The following is a 14,981-nucleotide window of genomic DNA, read 5'->3' on the forward strand; positions in this document are numbered from 1 at the left end:
GAAGGACCTCCTCTCAAGTAAGGATCAGCATGGTGAACAGAGAGTTTGGGTTTAGATAGATTACTTTCATTCATTTCTTGGTTGTTTATAGAATATTTCATTATAGTTAACCAAAAGATGTCAGGTGCCTTGACTCTCAAAAAGATATTCACACAGAAGTCCATAAGAGGCGAGTCATCAGACTGAAGGGGCAACAGACAGGCAGGTGAAGAACTGACTTAGCAGACAAAACAAGGCATTGGGCTCTTTAATGTACTAAGATGAAGTTAATTAGATAGATAGATAGATAGATAGATAGATAGATAGATAGATAGATAGATAGATAGATAGATAGATAGATAGATAGATAGATAGATAGATAGATAGATAGATAGATAGATAGATAGATAGATAGATAGATAGATAGATAGATAGATAGATAGATAGATAGATAGATAGATAGATAGATATTTGTACTGGGGGGGAATTTGGCAGCTAAATTACAGTAAATCCAAAGACTTACACACACTATTCACTATAATCTTACAATTGAAGGTCTGCCACTAGAAAGTGTGTGACTTGTCAGAAAGACTTGGAAGCCTTTTGTGCGCTCATCACATTTCTGTAATCTGCCCTGTAGAACACACTTGTGAGACCACATCAGGAATATTGTGTGTTAGAGAAATGAGAAAACAGCACAAAAGAAAGTCAAGAAGAAGAAGAGAGACCAGACTGGACTGAGGGGTTTGAGCTGTGAGGAAATGCTGAAGGATTTGAATGTCATCAGTTAAAGGACAGAGACATGAGGAGGTGACATGACAGAAGTGTTTAAAGATATGAAGGAGTTGGTGTCTTCTTTTGTCAGGTGGTGACATTTAAAATTAAACTTATTAAGAAAACATTTCATACAAATTTGTTTCCTCAAGCAAACAACTGTAGATTTACTTGACTCTCAGGTAATAATAGTAATCATCATCATCATCATCATTTGTTTATTTATTTATAGGCGACATTCAATGCACACAAGGACACCTTACAGAATACATTAATAACAACAGCCACAATATAAAATTAATAAAATATCACAGTACAATAAAACCAGAGTAAATACAATAATACAATTAAATTTAACTTTTTCAACTAAAATTCATATCAAACAGAATAAGCCAACTTAAAAAGATGTGTTTTAAGGTGAGATTTAAAGATAGGATGAGAGTCGATATCACAAATATCTTGTGGCAGAGAGTTCCAGAGGCGAGGAGCCACTTGGCTGAAATCTCTAAACCTCATGGTAGTCAGGTGAGCAGGAGGTATAATAAGATAAATAGAGGAAGAAGATCTGAGTATATGGGAAGGAATGGAGATGTGAAGAAGATCAGGAAGATAAGGAGGTGCCAGATTATGGAGGGTCTTGTAAATTATTAGCAGAATCTTAAAATCAATGTGATATTTAATATGGAGACAGTGAAGCTGCTGAAGGACTGGAGTGATGTGTTCAGTGGAAGGTGTTCTGGTAATAATACGAGCTGCAGCATTCTGAATATACTGAAGTTGTAAAGGAGTTTGTGAGGAAGACCAGAGAGGACAGACTTACAATAATCAATGCGAGATGTGACCAGAGCATGAATGAGAATAACAGTTGTCGTAGCTGAACAGAGATGGGCTTAGACAGCTGAGATAGAAATATGGCGACCAAGTTATAATATTAATATGTGCCTCAAATTTTAAGGTGCTATTAAGAATGACACCTAAGCTCTTAACCTGGGAGGAAGAAGAGATTAGAGAATTATCAATAGTCATTGAAATATTATCACATTTGTCCAAATAGATTTAGTTCCTACCAGAAGAACCTGTTTTATCAATACTTAATTTAATGAAATTAGCAGACAGCCATGATTTAACTTCCTGAAGACAGTCAGAGAGGGAACAAGGTGGAAGAGTGAAATCAGGCTTAGTAGACAGATAGAGCTGGGGGTCGTCAACATAACAGTGAAAGTGAATATCAGATTTCTAAAGATACGACCAAGAGGCAGAATATAAATAATACATAGAAGGAGGGCCAAGACAGTGCCCTGCAGAACACCACTAACAACTGGGAAAACTTGGGATCTGAAATTGTTTAGTTGTAAAAACTGTGTGTGATCTGAGAGCCAGATTTGAGCGATTTGAGCCAAGTATGTGGAGTGCCAATAATGCCAATCGATTTTAATCTTTCAAGGAGAATATCCTGAGATATTGTATTGAAGGCAGGGCTCAGATCAAGAAGCACAAGTGTGATCAACAGCTCTGAGTCAGCGGCCATCAGCAGGTCATTGGTGATTTTAACCAGGGCTGTTGGCTGGGATTGGCTACAGCAGACCCCCGTGACCCTGTGTTCGGATTCAGCGGGTTGGAAACTGGATGGATGGATGGATGTCTCTGTACTGTGAAATGGATGAAAGCCACACTGAAATTGTTCAAACAAATGATTGTCTGTAAGGTGAGAGTGAACCTGCACAGCAACAGTTTTTGAAGTGTTTTTAAAGGAAGGGTAAATTTGAGATTATATGATAATTATTTAGATTGTTGGGATCCACACCAGAGTTATCACAACTGTTTTAAGAGATAAAGGAACAAGACCAGAGATAAGTGAAGAATGTATGGTGTTAGTTATTAGAGAGGAAAGAGAAATAAGTTGGAACTGAAGCCAGCTGACAGGTAGAGGGCTTGGAATTTCTAATAATATCAGATATTTCAACCACAGTTGGGAGTTAAAAATAGTAAGAAAAGAAGAAGGGGGATAATAAAATGTTCCAAGTGCAGAGTTTACAAGAGAAATCAACTGCTGGTGGATATTTCCAATCTTCATATTAAAAAAGGTCACAGAAGATTTACATTAATCAGTGCAGTAAAACTGAGGTTGGAGATTGTTAGGTGACCATAGGATGTTGTTTAAAGGCCATAGATAAAGGAAGGAACTTTGAGAGTTTTACATAAATTGAGGAAATATTAGGCGAATGTGAAATTGGGCTGAATTACCTGTTCTTGCCATTTGTAATAAATCCTCACATCCTTTGAATTTGACTCTAAATGTTCTCAGGTCCCACACACCCCAGTCTGATCACCTGTGAAGTGTCAATCTCACCTGCAGGAAGTGGAGATGGTCCTTGGTCTCTGAAAGCTCCTTCAGCTCAGCCTCTCGTCTCTTCAGCTCCTCAATCTCCTTCTTCAGTTGCTCCATGACTCCTTCAGCCTTCTCCATTTCTCTCTTTTCTTGTTCTCTGATCTTCTCTGTCAGTTTCTTGTTGGCTTCCTCAATGCACCGTATTAGATCAGTGAAGCTCTTCTCATGTTCCTCCATCACTCTTTCCACAGAGATCTGGTTGGATAGGAGAAAAATATAAAATTGAGTCACAAAATTAAAAAAAAAACATTCCTAAGACAATTTTGTTGGTATTCTGATGTAGTGTTGGATAATTTAAATCAGGATAAGGGACGTAGCAGACACTTGGTACACTGGGTAGCAGCATCTTCTAAAGGCACCTGAAAGACCGTATGGAATGTGCAGTCTTAATAAGAGGTTCTGTATGATCTATGAGAGTCATTGTCAGGAAAGCTCTATTGTCCTGTGAGGACTCTGGTAGTGTTACAGAGGTGTGTCTTTAAAAGAGCCTCTCCTGGTCATCCTGGGATTGAAAGTTGAGAAGAAGAAGAAGAATTGGTGCTGTAGAGAAAAGCTGATCTGTTGTAACTGAATTACATTAATGGTGTATTTGCTTATTAACCTTCACCCAACTGTATTCAGATAGATAGATAGATAGATAGATAGATAGATAGATAGATAGATAGATAGATAGATAGATAGATAGATAGATAGATAGATAGATAGATAGATAGATAGATAGATAGATAGATAGATAGATAGATAGATAGATAGATAGATAGATAGATAGATAGATAGATAGATAGATAGATAGATAGATAGATAGATAGATAGATAGATAGATATTTTGGGGGAGGAACGATCTCCTCAGCTATTCAGTTGTAATCCTCAGAGTTGTGAGTTTTTTATATATCAGGTTGCTGCATTTCTTTTTCCTTTATTTAACTTTTTATTATTACTAATAGCTGCCACTGTGAATTTTATTTGAATGGCTCACCCGAGTGTCATTGAGGTGAACTTTATTGTGCAGGTGGGTCAATTGGTGAATTTCCCCTTGGGATTAATAAAGTATCTATCTATCTATCTATCTATCTATCTATCTATCTATCTATCTATCTATCTATCTATCTATCTATCTATCTATCTATCTATCTATCTATCTATCTATCTATCTATCTATCTATCTATCTATCTACAGTACCTATCAGTCAGATGTAAGTGTAGGGTGTGAGGTGCACATTGTCCAGGATCACCAACCCCAAAGCTGGAGGTGCTCAGCTGTTTTCAGGACCTTGCAGAGCTGCACAGTGACTCTGATATCTTTGAGACAGTAGGCAGGGATGAGGAGCCCTAAAAGTAGTCATAGTCAGGGATTCAGGTATTATGAGAATTGAGATGAAGTTTTGCTCCAAATACAGAGAGTCTCACATGCTGTGTTGCCTTCTGGGTACACAGATAGAAAACCTTTGTGGATAGCTGAATAGGCTCCGTGCCAGTGCAGTGAATGATCCAGATGTCATTATCAAGCTTGCCTAGTTGTCATTGTACAATTGAAATATGGAGATCAGACTGTCAGTTCTGCAGGGCAAAGAGTTGAGTGCAAAGCTAACAAGCAAAGCTGACAAAATGGTCATCTCAGTATTTCCACCTGTGCCCCCCACACACACCAGTACACATGAGGTTAAATAGATTAGAAGGCTTAATGCACATCTGAACATCAGAACATCAGCACCAATCTTCTGTATCAGTTATTGTTAGGGGGAGTTAAGTCATCTTTAAGTGCTGGAATGAGAAACCTGAGGATGTTAAAATGTCGGTTTCTGAATGTCTAATGACTAAAACGTGAAATTCTGTCAGCAGTGAAATGCCATGAAGGACACAATACACCATCTTCTCTCCTTCTCCATCTCCCTGTCCTCACACGTCATCACCACAAACTCTCACAACCCTTTTACTTTTTTCCTTACTTTCATATGAAGTGTTTTCTCAATTCCACTCACCTTCATCTGTTCTGCTGTCCTCCTCATCTCCTTCATTTTCTTCTCTTTCTTCTCAAGTCTCCTCCTAATTCCCCTCAGTGTCGCCCTCAGCTGTTTCTGTTTGGAAACACAAGAGGACACATGGGGTTCTCATCAAAATTCACTTCCACTTTTGGTGTCATTTGTACAAAACATTTGTTTTACATTCCATGACACAACTTACTGTTTCTGTCACACTTGTCTTCATAATTTCACAGTAGGTGACACACAAATGTTTGATAAAATAAGTATAACTAGCAAAATACCCACACTTCGCAGCGGCGAAGTACTGCTTTAAAATTTTAAATAATAAACTGAGGGAAAATGTACCAATAATTATTTGTTAAGGATCTCTTTGTATACCACGTTGTCAGTTCGCCCCTCCGGTTGTAATATGACCAAGCTGTGCGCTGAGCTTACTTTTGAGCATGCAATGTATAGTTGGCCATGTGAAAAGCAATCTTGCCTCAAATCAATGCCAACCTTTTGTAGGGTCTGTCCCTGAGACTTATTAATTGTCATTGCAAAGCAGAGCCTTACTGAAAATTGGAGGCGTTTGAATTGAAATGGGAGATCAGAGGGTATAACGGGATGCGAGGAATAAAAACTCTCTCCCCTGAGCCTCCGTCAGTAAAAATAGTTGCCTCAATTAGGTTCTTTTGCAGGCATGTGACCTTATTTCTCGTGCCATTACAAAGTTTCGGTGGCTGAAAGTTTCTCAGTAACATTATTGGTGCCCCAACCTTCAAAATTAGATTATGCTCAGGTGTGCCTGGAGGATTCAGAGTGTGGACCGAGCTGCAGGCTATGGACGTATATATGTACGTAAGTAGGATTCAGTTAGCGTTGGGAACCCGCGTACCAAATTTCTTGAAGATGGGCCCATTAAGTAACAAAGACTGTTGGAAAGTTCAATATGGCAGCCGACAGTGGTGTCATACCACCGAAATAAGTACGTACATCAGTTTCGGTTAGCGCAGGGAAGCCGCCTACCAAATTTCGTGAAGATGGGGCCATAAATAAGAAAGTTTAACATGGCGGACGTTGTCGACCGTGATGAAAGTTACGTATAAAATTTCAAAATGCAACCTGCTTAACTTTTGTATGTAAGTTGTAAGGAATGAGCCTGACAAAATTCAGCCTTCTATCCAAACGGGAAGTTGGAGAGTTAGTGATGAGTGAGTCAGTGAGGGCTTTGGCTTTTATTAGTATAGATGTATATGTGTATGTATAAATGTGTGTGTGTGTATATATATATATAAATATATGTGATTGTATACGAGGGGGAACTCAAAAATAACCGGAAACATTTTTAACCTTCCTCTTGTGTTAGCTTTCTGTTATCATCTCTTATGTTAACGGGTCGGTTTTGACCCATGTATTAAATCAGCTATAAAATACACTAAAAACAATAAGCTATCATCCAATTTGTTTCTCATCTATTGGTTACCTTGTTAGGCTTCCTTATCCATGAAAATGTTGGTTTTAATACTTTTGGTTTGGGCCTCTGGGCCTTTTTTTGTCAGTATACCCCTTGATTTCAATTTAAAAAAATGGTAAAATGAACCTCAAGAGAATCATATTAATAAATAAAAGGTTCTTGTGTTACCTGACTAATACTGAGGGGTATAGAACACATCTCTTAAATAAATTTGTTTTATTTATTTTTTCATTTTAATATTAATAACTAAAGTGACATCTATGGTGTTACGGGTCAATTTCGACCCATAGATATTTACATCAAGAAAAGGCAAAAAAATATTTTTTTCAGCAATAGAACTTCAATATAAACTGAAAAAATGAAAAGCAGAACAGGTCATGACACAAAATATATATTTGCATGGTCAAATAAACAAAAACCAATCAAGAAAATCAAACAAATAGAAATCAATTACAAGTTCCAAAACTAATACAAAGCTAAATCAGAGTAAAAACCTCTGTGTACAAGAACATGCTTGTGTATGTGTGTGTTTAGCGGCATGTGTGGCAAAAAGTCACACTTTTTGAGTGTTCTTTGCAGAGATATTTCTTGCAGTTGAAACACAATACATTTGTCTTTCTGTCCTTACTGCTTGGGCAGACCTGACACCTCTTTCTTTTCGAATCAGGCGGCCTGACTGGGGTTGTTGCTGTTTCGGTTGGTGTTGAGGCAGGGCTGGCTGAGGAGGATGCTGATGCAGATTCTCTCTGTGTTGCTGATGGTGAGGATGGAGTGCTGGGTGAGCTCTGCAGCTGTCTGGGTCTCGGGGCACCCGTTCCCTTCGTCTAATGTGTGGCTTGACAAGGGAATTTCCCAACTCCTCAAGAAACAGTCTCCGCTTGTTTTTTTTGGTTGAGTTCCACCCTTGGTGGATGTGGCTCCACAACACAAATGCATTATATGCAGACACATCAAGGATGTTGTAAAACACAACCATTGGGCATCTTCTGGTCATTCGCTGGCATGTGTATGTGGCTGTCAGCTTGTCCAGGTTGTCCATTCCTCCTTTGTTTTGTTATAGTCGTGGATAATTGTCGGCTTTTTGTCACTTCCTGATGATACAGCTGCGTTTTTGTGAAGAGTAGACATGAGTATCACATTCCAGTTTCTTTTTGGACAATATGAGACAACAGTGGTGGTGTCTGTATAAGCAAACTTTGAGGAAAGTGGAGCCCTGCCCTTCACCTGCAAGATTTCAGCAGGCAACTCAGGTTTATTTTTCTTCACTGTTCCCACCATGGTAAGTTTCCTCTTGAGAAGTTCTTGTCCGAGGTCATAGCTGGTAAAAAAAATTGTCCTCATTGCAGGATCTGTACACTCCAGCAAGAAGAAGAACACCAATGAAAGCATCCAGGTATTCCTCATCAATGTCTTTCAACATGTCGCCATGGACTTTTTTTCCTTCAAGGTTCGTCATAGTAATGATGATTCTTTTTAGTGACAATGGCATAAATAGCTCAAAACATGTTTTGATGTCACTGACTCTGGTCAGAGCTTGTGATTCCAGGGGTCATTTTGATGACATTTGCAGCAGCTGCCCTGCCATGTACATCATGAGGTACTGAGCTCCAAAAGATCTTACCATTTTTGGACTTGAATCTTTCAGCAGGAGCAGCTTCAGCACCAGTGTCCGACTCATCCGACTCATCAGATGTGTCTGTGTCTTCTGGATGATACTCCACATTGTCTTCCTCCTCAGAAACCTGCTCATCTGAATCGCTATGCTGCTCTGTGTCCTCTCCTTCATTTTCACCAAAAATATGATCCAGAACTTGGCTCACTGTAAATCTTCTTCTCATTTTTGCATGCTGCAAATTGTAAATGTGCACTCTGCAAGTCAAATGGCCACTCAAATGAGTGAATTCACCTCACATATCTGGACAGGCCCGTCTTTGTTTGTTTTGTTTTTGTGCAGGTCTACTGGAAAGTCACGCAAAATGAGAAAGGTCACATGATTAGGAGAGGAGCTGGTGGTCAGTGTGTCAGCTGACAGTGCACTTAGGATTTCAGTTTTGGCTCGAATTATTGCTTTATCATCGTATTATCATAACTGGGTCGAAACCGACCCTAACAACACAAAGGTCATAATTTCAACCAGAGCATTTTATAATTTAGTAAAAATATTTTTTTTTGCTTTATTTTGTTGAAATAGAGGTTCCTGACAAAGTCAAAAGCCTTGATGCAATAAACAAATTTATGTGATTCTTGTATCCATTTAAAATTTAAAACAGGTCGGTGCAGACCCTAACACAAGAGGAAGGTTAAAACCTGTTTATTTTAATTTTCTGTACAAACTACAATTAGTCTCCTTCAAAGTATTCTCCATTGGCGGAAATACACTTATCTAACCGTTTGTTCCATTGTTCGAAACATTTTTTAAATTCATCTGAAGTAATGCCCATTAATGCTCTGGTCGTTTCTTGTTTTACCTCTTCGACGTCAGCAAAATACCTTCCTTTCAAGTCTTTTTTCATCCGAGGGAACAAAAAGAAATCACACGGAGCTAAATCCGGTGAGTATAGGGTGGGTGGTTCAGGGTTGTCATACCGTTTCAATAACAATAGTTTCTGCAACACTTTTTCAATAAGAAAACAAAATTTCACTGCCGCGCGTTGCTCACGATAATTGGCCATCGTAAAAAAACGACGCTTGCACAAAACTACTTTTACAAAAAAATTCACTGAACACAAGCACAACCTTCCAGACTGATGGCACTTGGCAGACTGACTTGTAACTAGATCGCCCTAGCGGCCCAACCACGTACTACAAGTACCAACCTAACAACAACAAAATTCTGGTTATTTTTGGGTCCCCCTTCGTATATATATATATGTGTGTGTGTGTGTGTGTGTGTGTGTGTGTGTGTGTGTATAGCTGTACCCGGCCACGTGTTGCTGTGGCTCAGTCTGGTTAAATGGAAAAGAAGGAAAAGAGAAAGCGCACGTTTCTAATATGTTTAATTTCACAATGCTTGTGGGTATACAATATTTCTTGTTGTTCCATTGTCTGTGCAGAATGTTAGACTGAATAATATTGTTAAGTTTGTAGACGTCTTTGTTTTTGGCCTCAAGAATAGCTCGTTCACTCAGCCAATCATGATTCTTATAATTGGTTTGAATATTGGGAAATACTTTTTCAACCAATTCTTCTTTTGACGTCACTAAATTGCAGAAGTTATGAGGTAATGAAATTCGTCCTGAGGTCAGATCAACCGGCACCTTTCCATTCCCAATTTCCAGATTTCTCCAACCCCGTTATTGACAGTTTGCATTATTTGATCGTAAATGCCTTTTTGCTGAAGCGTTAGCTTAGGAATATTTGATTGCACATACGACAAAAGATCACCCGTGTTGTAATTTTGTTCACGACGCAATTCTACATCGAACGAAGCAGCAGCAGATCGATTCGGTGATGGCATTCCCAATTGACTGAGAACTTTGTTCGCGATTTCTAAGCACAAATCTTCAATCATTATCAACGCTTAGTTGTAGATGTCTGCTGTGAAATCCATGTTTATATTTGAATTTTACTTGCGTATTCGACGGAAAATATCTTCAGCCATGTGCGATTTATATTTCTCCCATAACTGTGTTGGAGATGAAGGAGAGCAGGCGGTCAATATGATTACAAACAATGCACGAATTTGATTTGGATGTGACGTGTTGCACGTATCATTAATGTACACATCCCAGTGTCGGTCATCTCCAATAAATTCAGAGCTTGACATGTACTTCGGAAAGTGGCATGTGTAACGCCGTTGACAATCCTCAATTGCTGGACAGACGTTGGACCGGCACATTTACTAACAGCATGTGAACAAAGAAGCATTCATCTTGATTGGGATGCACGGTGTACAGTCTGCCTATCGTAGTTTCTTTGAATATGTCAGGTTGTCCGTTGACTCGCTCTCCTCGTTTGCGTTGTTCAAATGATTTTCTACTCGCATTCCATGTGTAATACGTAGGCACTTCCGAATACAGCAGTGTTTTCACAAACGCGTCATTTTGACATAACGTAAAGAAAGCAGTTAACGTTGTAGCCGGTGGATTCAGGGCTATTTGTTGCACATTTGCAGCTGTGAAATAAACGCGTTGTCCGTTTTCTAGATGTACTGCTAAGTGAACAACATCTGGACTTCGTTCATGTATGGGAAATGTAAGAATTCGCCATACAGCTTCATTGCTGCTTATGTATCTTCCAGCCTAATACTGTGCGATTTCATCGATATGTATGACCGCATTCCTATCACTTCTTTGGTTGCACGCCAAAAACTGCCATGTCGCTGCCTTTATTCACGTACTTAAAAATGTATTTCATCGAAACATTGAAATAGAATCGTAAAATATTTAGTATGGCGTGTGTTGCTTTTATGTCCAACAGATGGCGCTGTGTTTTAAAAAAAGCATGTTTTTACCTGTCACAGGTGTGACATCTATATAATATGTATATAAAAACACGCGCGTATTCGAATGCAACATTGTGTCAAAATTTCAAAGCAATCGGTGAAGAACTATCGGAGATTTAAGGTTTTGAACAAACGAACATTTACATTTTTATTTATATAGATGTGTATATTTATGTATATATATGGTTTTGGCAGACAAGCACTTTTTTTCCAACCTAGAAGACGTCTCTTGAGATCCGTTTAATCGCCTCGTTGATTGCATGTCCTCCAAGGTAGTTTCAATCCCCATTTCCTGCACCGAGTCATCTCCCCTTTTATGAGTGACTGTGTTAGTGGCCAGACTTCGTACAGGTCTTTGAACGCACTGAATACTTGTAACTGGTGTCGCCCGTCGGCTACTTTCGACAGGGAATGGAAGCAATTGTCGAGTAACAAAAATTATTTGTAAGTGATTTCGCATTGAAGAAATAGTAAAAACTTGATCACTTGGGTCAATACCTAAAGAAATACAGACAGCAAATGAAATTGAGAATACACCAGAATCTGTATGATTTAATTGTTACTGTGCGTCTTCATAAACTATGGGAGGTTTGTAAGGAAACAAAGCACGAAGGAAACGAAGCTGCTCTTCGGTGAGGTTGAATTTTTTATCAGCGTTTAAACTGTCATAGATATGAATTACAGCACCATCATAATAGGTACACACCCAGTGAGTCACTCGTTCAGTCGCTGCAGAAGGTAATATTTGAATATGTTTTCCATTTTGTGGAATGGGCATTATAGGTATGTCAGGAGTCCACATTAGCAAAACCTCTTGAGGTTGGAAAATTGTATGCGCAGCTAAAATTTCGTTGAATTTGCTCATGTGATTTGTTGATAAATAATCATTATTTACCAACTCATTCATTGCAAAATCTGACAGTGGTAAGATCACTCCTTCAATAACACTAAACACAAACACTAAGTAGACACTAACACTAAAAAACGGCAACACCGCCGGGAAGAACACTAAATGAGATAAAGTAAAAGTCTACTAAACTTCTTTATTATAACTGCTTTATTGTAGCAGGTGAGGCGACGCTGGCGCACGCGTGTTGTTGCCGCTCCTCCTTGTTAACAACACTTTTCGCAAGTTTGCCTTAATTCTTCACTTTCTTGCGCTTGTTTTATTTCGTTTATTGTACGTATAGTTCATGGACACAGCTGACTGGAATTGCATGGATTTGGCTTAACATTTACAGATTTCATGGACTCCACGAGACCTACGGACATTTCTTTGTACCTGGCGATCTAGCACCTCGGGATGATCTGTCTCCGTGATTATATTCGCTATGCTGATCTGCTCCTGTTTCATCTCACAGTACCCTACGACCGGGAACTAATCTGATGTTCATACTAACCTGGCTTATGGCTTATGGCTCCGGGGCGATCACGCCTGAAATTACCAAGCGTTACTGTTTATAGCTGTGTATTGGAACATCCAAATCCTGCTTCCTCCTCCTGCTGTTGGCTATCGCCGCTCACCTACGCTACCACACCCGCCTATCTTACCGGCTCCGTTGTGCTGTGCTGCTTCTACACTGCTATCAGCTAAGTATCACTCACTATTTTAGCGCTTTAAGTACTGAGAAAAGCGCTATATAAATGTAATGAATTATTATTATTTATTATTAAACACTAAAGTACAAAAACGAAGTAGAAAGTAACACTAAACCGCAACATCGCCGGGAACACCGGCACACCGCGTCTACTAAACACTAAGAAACACTAAAGGAAAAAATACTATTCAGTAAGTACCGCGTCTACTAAACAGTAAAGGAGAAAGGACGGCAAGACCGCGTCAGCTGTGGAGCTCAGCTCGGAGAGAAATGAAGTGAATGAAATGAGGTGAGTGGGAGGGGAGATGATCACGTGACTCCAACACCCGCCTTAACTCTCCATCCCTCCACAAACACACAAACACAGCCACACGGATCACAACTCTCCTTTATATGTATTTAGATAACACAACAGATATGAAAGAAAGGTTTAGTTTAACAGTTCAATTCAAGAAAGAGCTTGGGACTGAAGAGTGCGTCAAATAAAGAAGACAGTCTGAAGGCACACTGGTGTATGAGTAAGTCCTTCATGTTTAGATGACATTGGATTGATGACCAGGATATTAGATGTTCATTAATAAAAACACGGGACTGTGCAGGATGAAGAAATGCTACCAGACCCAGGAGAACCTGGACACATAACGGCTTCAAGTGTAGGATCTACAAGGCCATGGTGGAGTTCAGACTTGTGAGAACTTTGTCAAATGTTTGGCCATTTTATGGAGTTAAGTGAGATAACTGAGGCAGAGAAGACACGAGTGAGTCTGAGGAGTTCAGCAAAAAGTTATATCTGAAGAAGAGTTTAATGAGTTCAGATTCATCCGACGATAAAATCAATAAATAATTCATGGTAATATTTAAAGAAAACATTATAACTGAAGTGTGTAGCAGCAAGGAGCAGATGAGGTGAAGGTAAGACATTTTAAATACTTGGGTTCAACAGTCCAAACCAATGGAGAGAGTGGCAAAGTGGTGAAGAAGAGAGTGCAGCCAGGGTGGACTGTGTGAAGAAGAGTGTCAGGAGTGATTTGTGATAGAAGAGTATCTGCAAGAGTGAAAGGGAAGGTCTACAAGATGGTGGTGAGACCAGCTATGCTGTATAGTTTGGAGATGGTGGCACTGACCAGAAAACATGAGGCAGAACTGGAAGTGGCAGAGGATGCTACAATTGTCACTTGGAGTAACGAGGGTATCCAGGATTAGGAACGAGTATCTCAGGGGGACAACACAGGAATGACAGATTGATGACCAAGTGAGAGAGGTGGGATTGAGATGGTTTGAGCAGAGGAGAGATGAGGGGTACATCAGGAATAGAATGTTGGGGGTAGAACTGCCAAGCAAGAAGAAATGACGAAGGCCAAACATGAGGTTTATGAATGTGGTGAGGGTGGACATGAAGGCAGTCGGTGTGGCAGAAAATGATGTGAAAGACACGGAGAGATGGAGATGGATGGTCCACTGTGGTGACCCCTAAATGGGAGAAGCTGAAAGACAAAGAAGATATAACTGACACTGGTGGGTGCAGAACAGCTCTGTATTAATGCATGAACTCTCCTCAGAGAAACTGGACAACATTTACAATTTAATTTTAAAAATAAGAAGGAAAGTGAAAATAAACAAACTCAGATTTCAATAATGAAAATGAGCAAATATGTAGCTACTTGGTGGGCTGTTTTATGGCCTGTTTGCCAAATGTCTTGGCTATTTTACAGAGAGGTGCAGATCCAGTTGTCATTGTCAACTTCACAGCAAGTGACAAAAGTAAGAGCAGGCTGGCAATTGTGTAAGAAAAGACTGAAAATGGAGGAGCTAAGATTAATAGTAGAAGACACCCGGTGGTCTTATCAGAAGTGCTGTCTGTGACAAAAGCTTCTCCTGGGAAGACTGGAGAGATCAGAGAGTTTAACATGAGGATCAGATTTGGAATAAAATGGAGGGGCACAGGGCTAAGGGGCATCAGGGTTTTTTTACAGCAGATGGCAGCTGCAACCCCTGACATGGGTTACATTGGAACACAGAGCACTGATGTTTTGGGATGTCAGTCATGGACTTTTCATAAAGAGTTTAAAGAGATAATAAGATTTAAAGGTTAAGGGATAAGCTGGGGTGGATATTAGTATGAAAATCCATCCATCCATCCATCCATTTTCCAACCCGCTGAATCTGAACACAGGGTCACGGGGGTCCGCTGGAGCCAATCCCAGCCAACACAGGGCACAAGGCAGGAAACAATCCTGGGCAGGGTGCCAACCCACCGCAGGACACACACAAACACACCCACACACCAAGCACACACTAGGGCCAATTTAGAATCGCCAATCCACCTAACCTGCATGCCTTTGGACTGTGGGAGGAAACC

At 39.7% G+C, this 14,981-nt stretch overlaps 4 protein-coding genes across 27 annotated transcripts in view; 3 read left to right on the forward strand and 1 right to left on the reverse strand.

Moving 5' to 3' along the window:
- LOC114641503 (tripartite motif-containing protein 16-like) overlaps positions 1-14,981 on the reverse strand; it is a 1,283,323-nt gene that overhangs the window by 1,263,813 nt on the left and 4,529 nt on the right. For all 11 annotated transcript variants that reach the window (XR_007934967.1, XR_007934966.1, XR_007934961.1 and 8 more), the window contains exons 2-3: positions 5,122-5,217; positions 3,104-3,337 (exon numbers count right to left, since the gene is read on the reverse strand). Coding sequence is in view for 2 of the 11 variants with exons in the window: in XM_051927841.1 (XP_051783801.1) it covers positions 3,104-3,337; positions 5,122-5,217 (330 nt within the window). In the remaining 9 variants the exon portion in view is untranslated. The remainder of the gene's footprint in view (positions 1-3,103; positions 3,338-5,121; positions 5,218-14,981) is intronic.
- The window catches only part of LOC114652414 (tripartite motif-containing protein 16-like), a 1,097,043-nt gene that overhangs the window by 680,373 nt on the left and 401,689 nt on the right, over positions 1-14,981 (forward strand). The gene's annotated exons all lie outside the window — the stretch shown is intronic.
- Positions 1-14,981, forward strand: part of LOC114643026 (tripartite motif-containing protein 16-like) — a 1,170,030-nt gene that overhangs the window by 480,498 nt on the left and 674,551 nt on the right. The gene's annotated exons all lie outside the window — the stretch shown is intronic.
- The window catches only part of LOC127527845 (zinc finger protein 184-like), a 579,825-nt gene that overhangs the window by 418,262 nt on the left and 146,582 nt on the right, over positions 1-14,981 (forward strand). The gene's annotated exons all lie outside the window — the stretch shown is intronic.

Source organism: Erpetoichthys calabaricus, chromosome 5 (genome assembly GCF_900747795.2).
Source record: "Erpetoichthys calabaricus chromosome 5, fErpCal1.3, whole genome shotgun sequence".
Classification (NCBI taxonomy): Eukaryota; Metazoa; Chordata; class Cladistia; order Polypteriformes; family Polypteridae; genus Erpetoichthys; species Erpetoichthys calabaricus.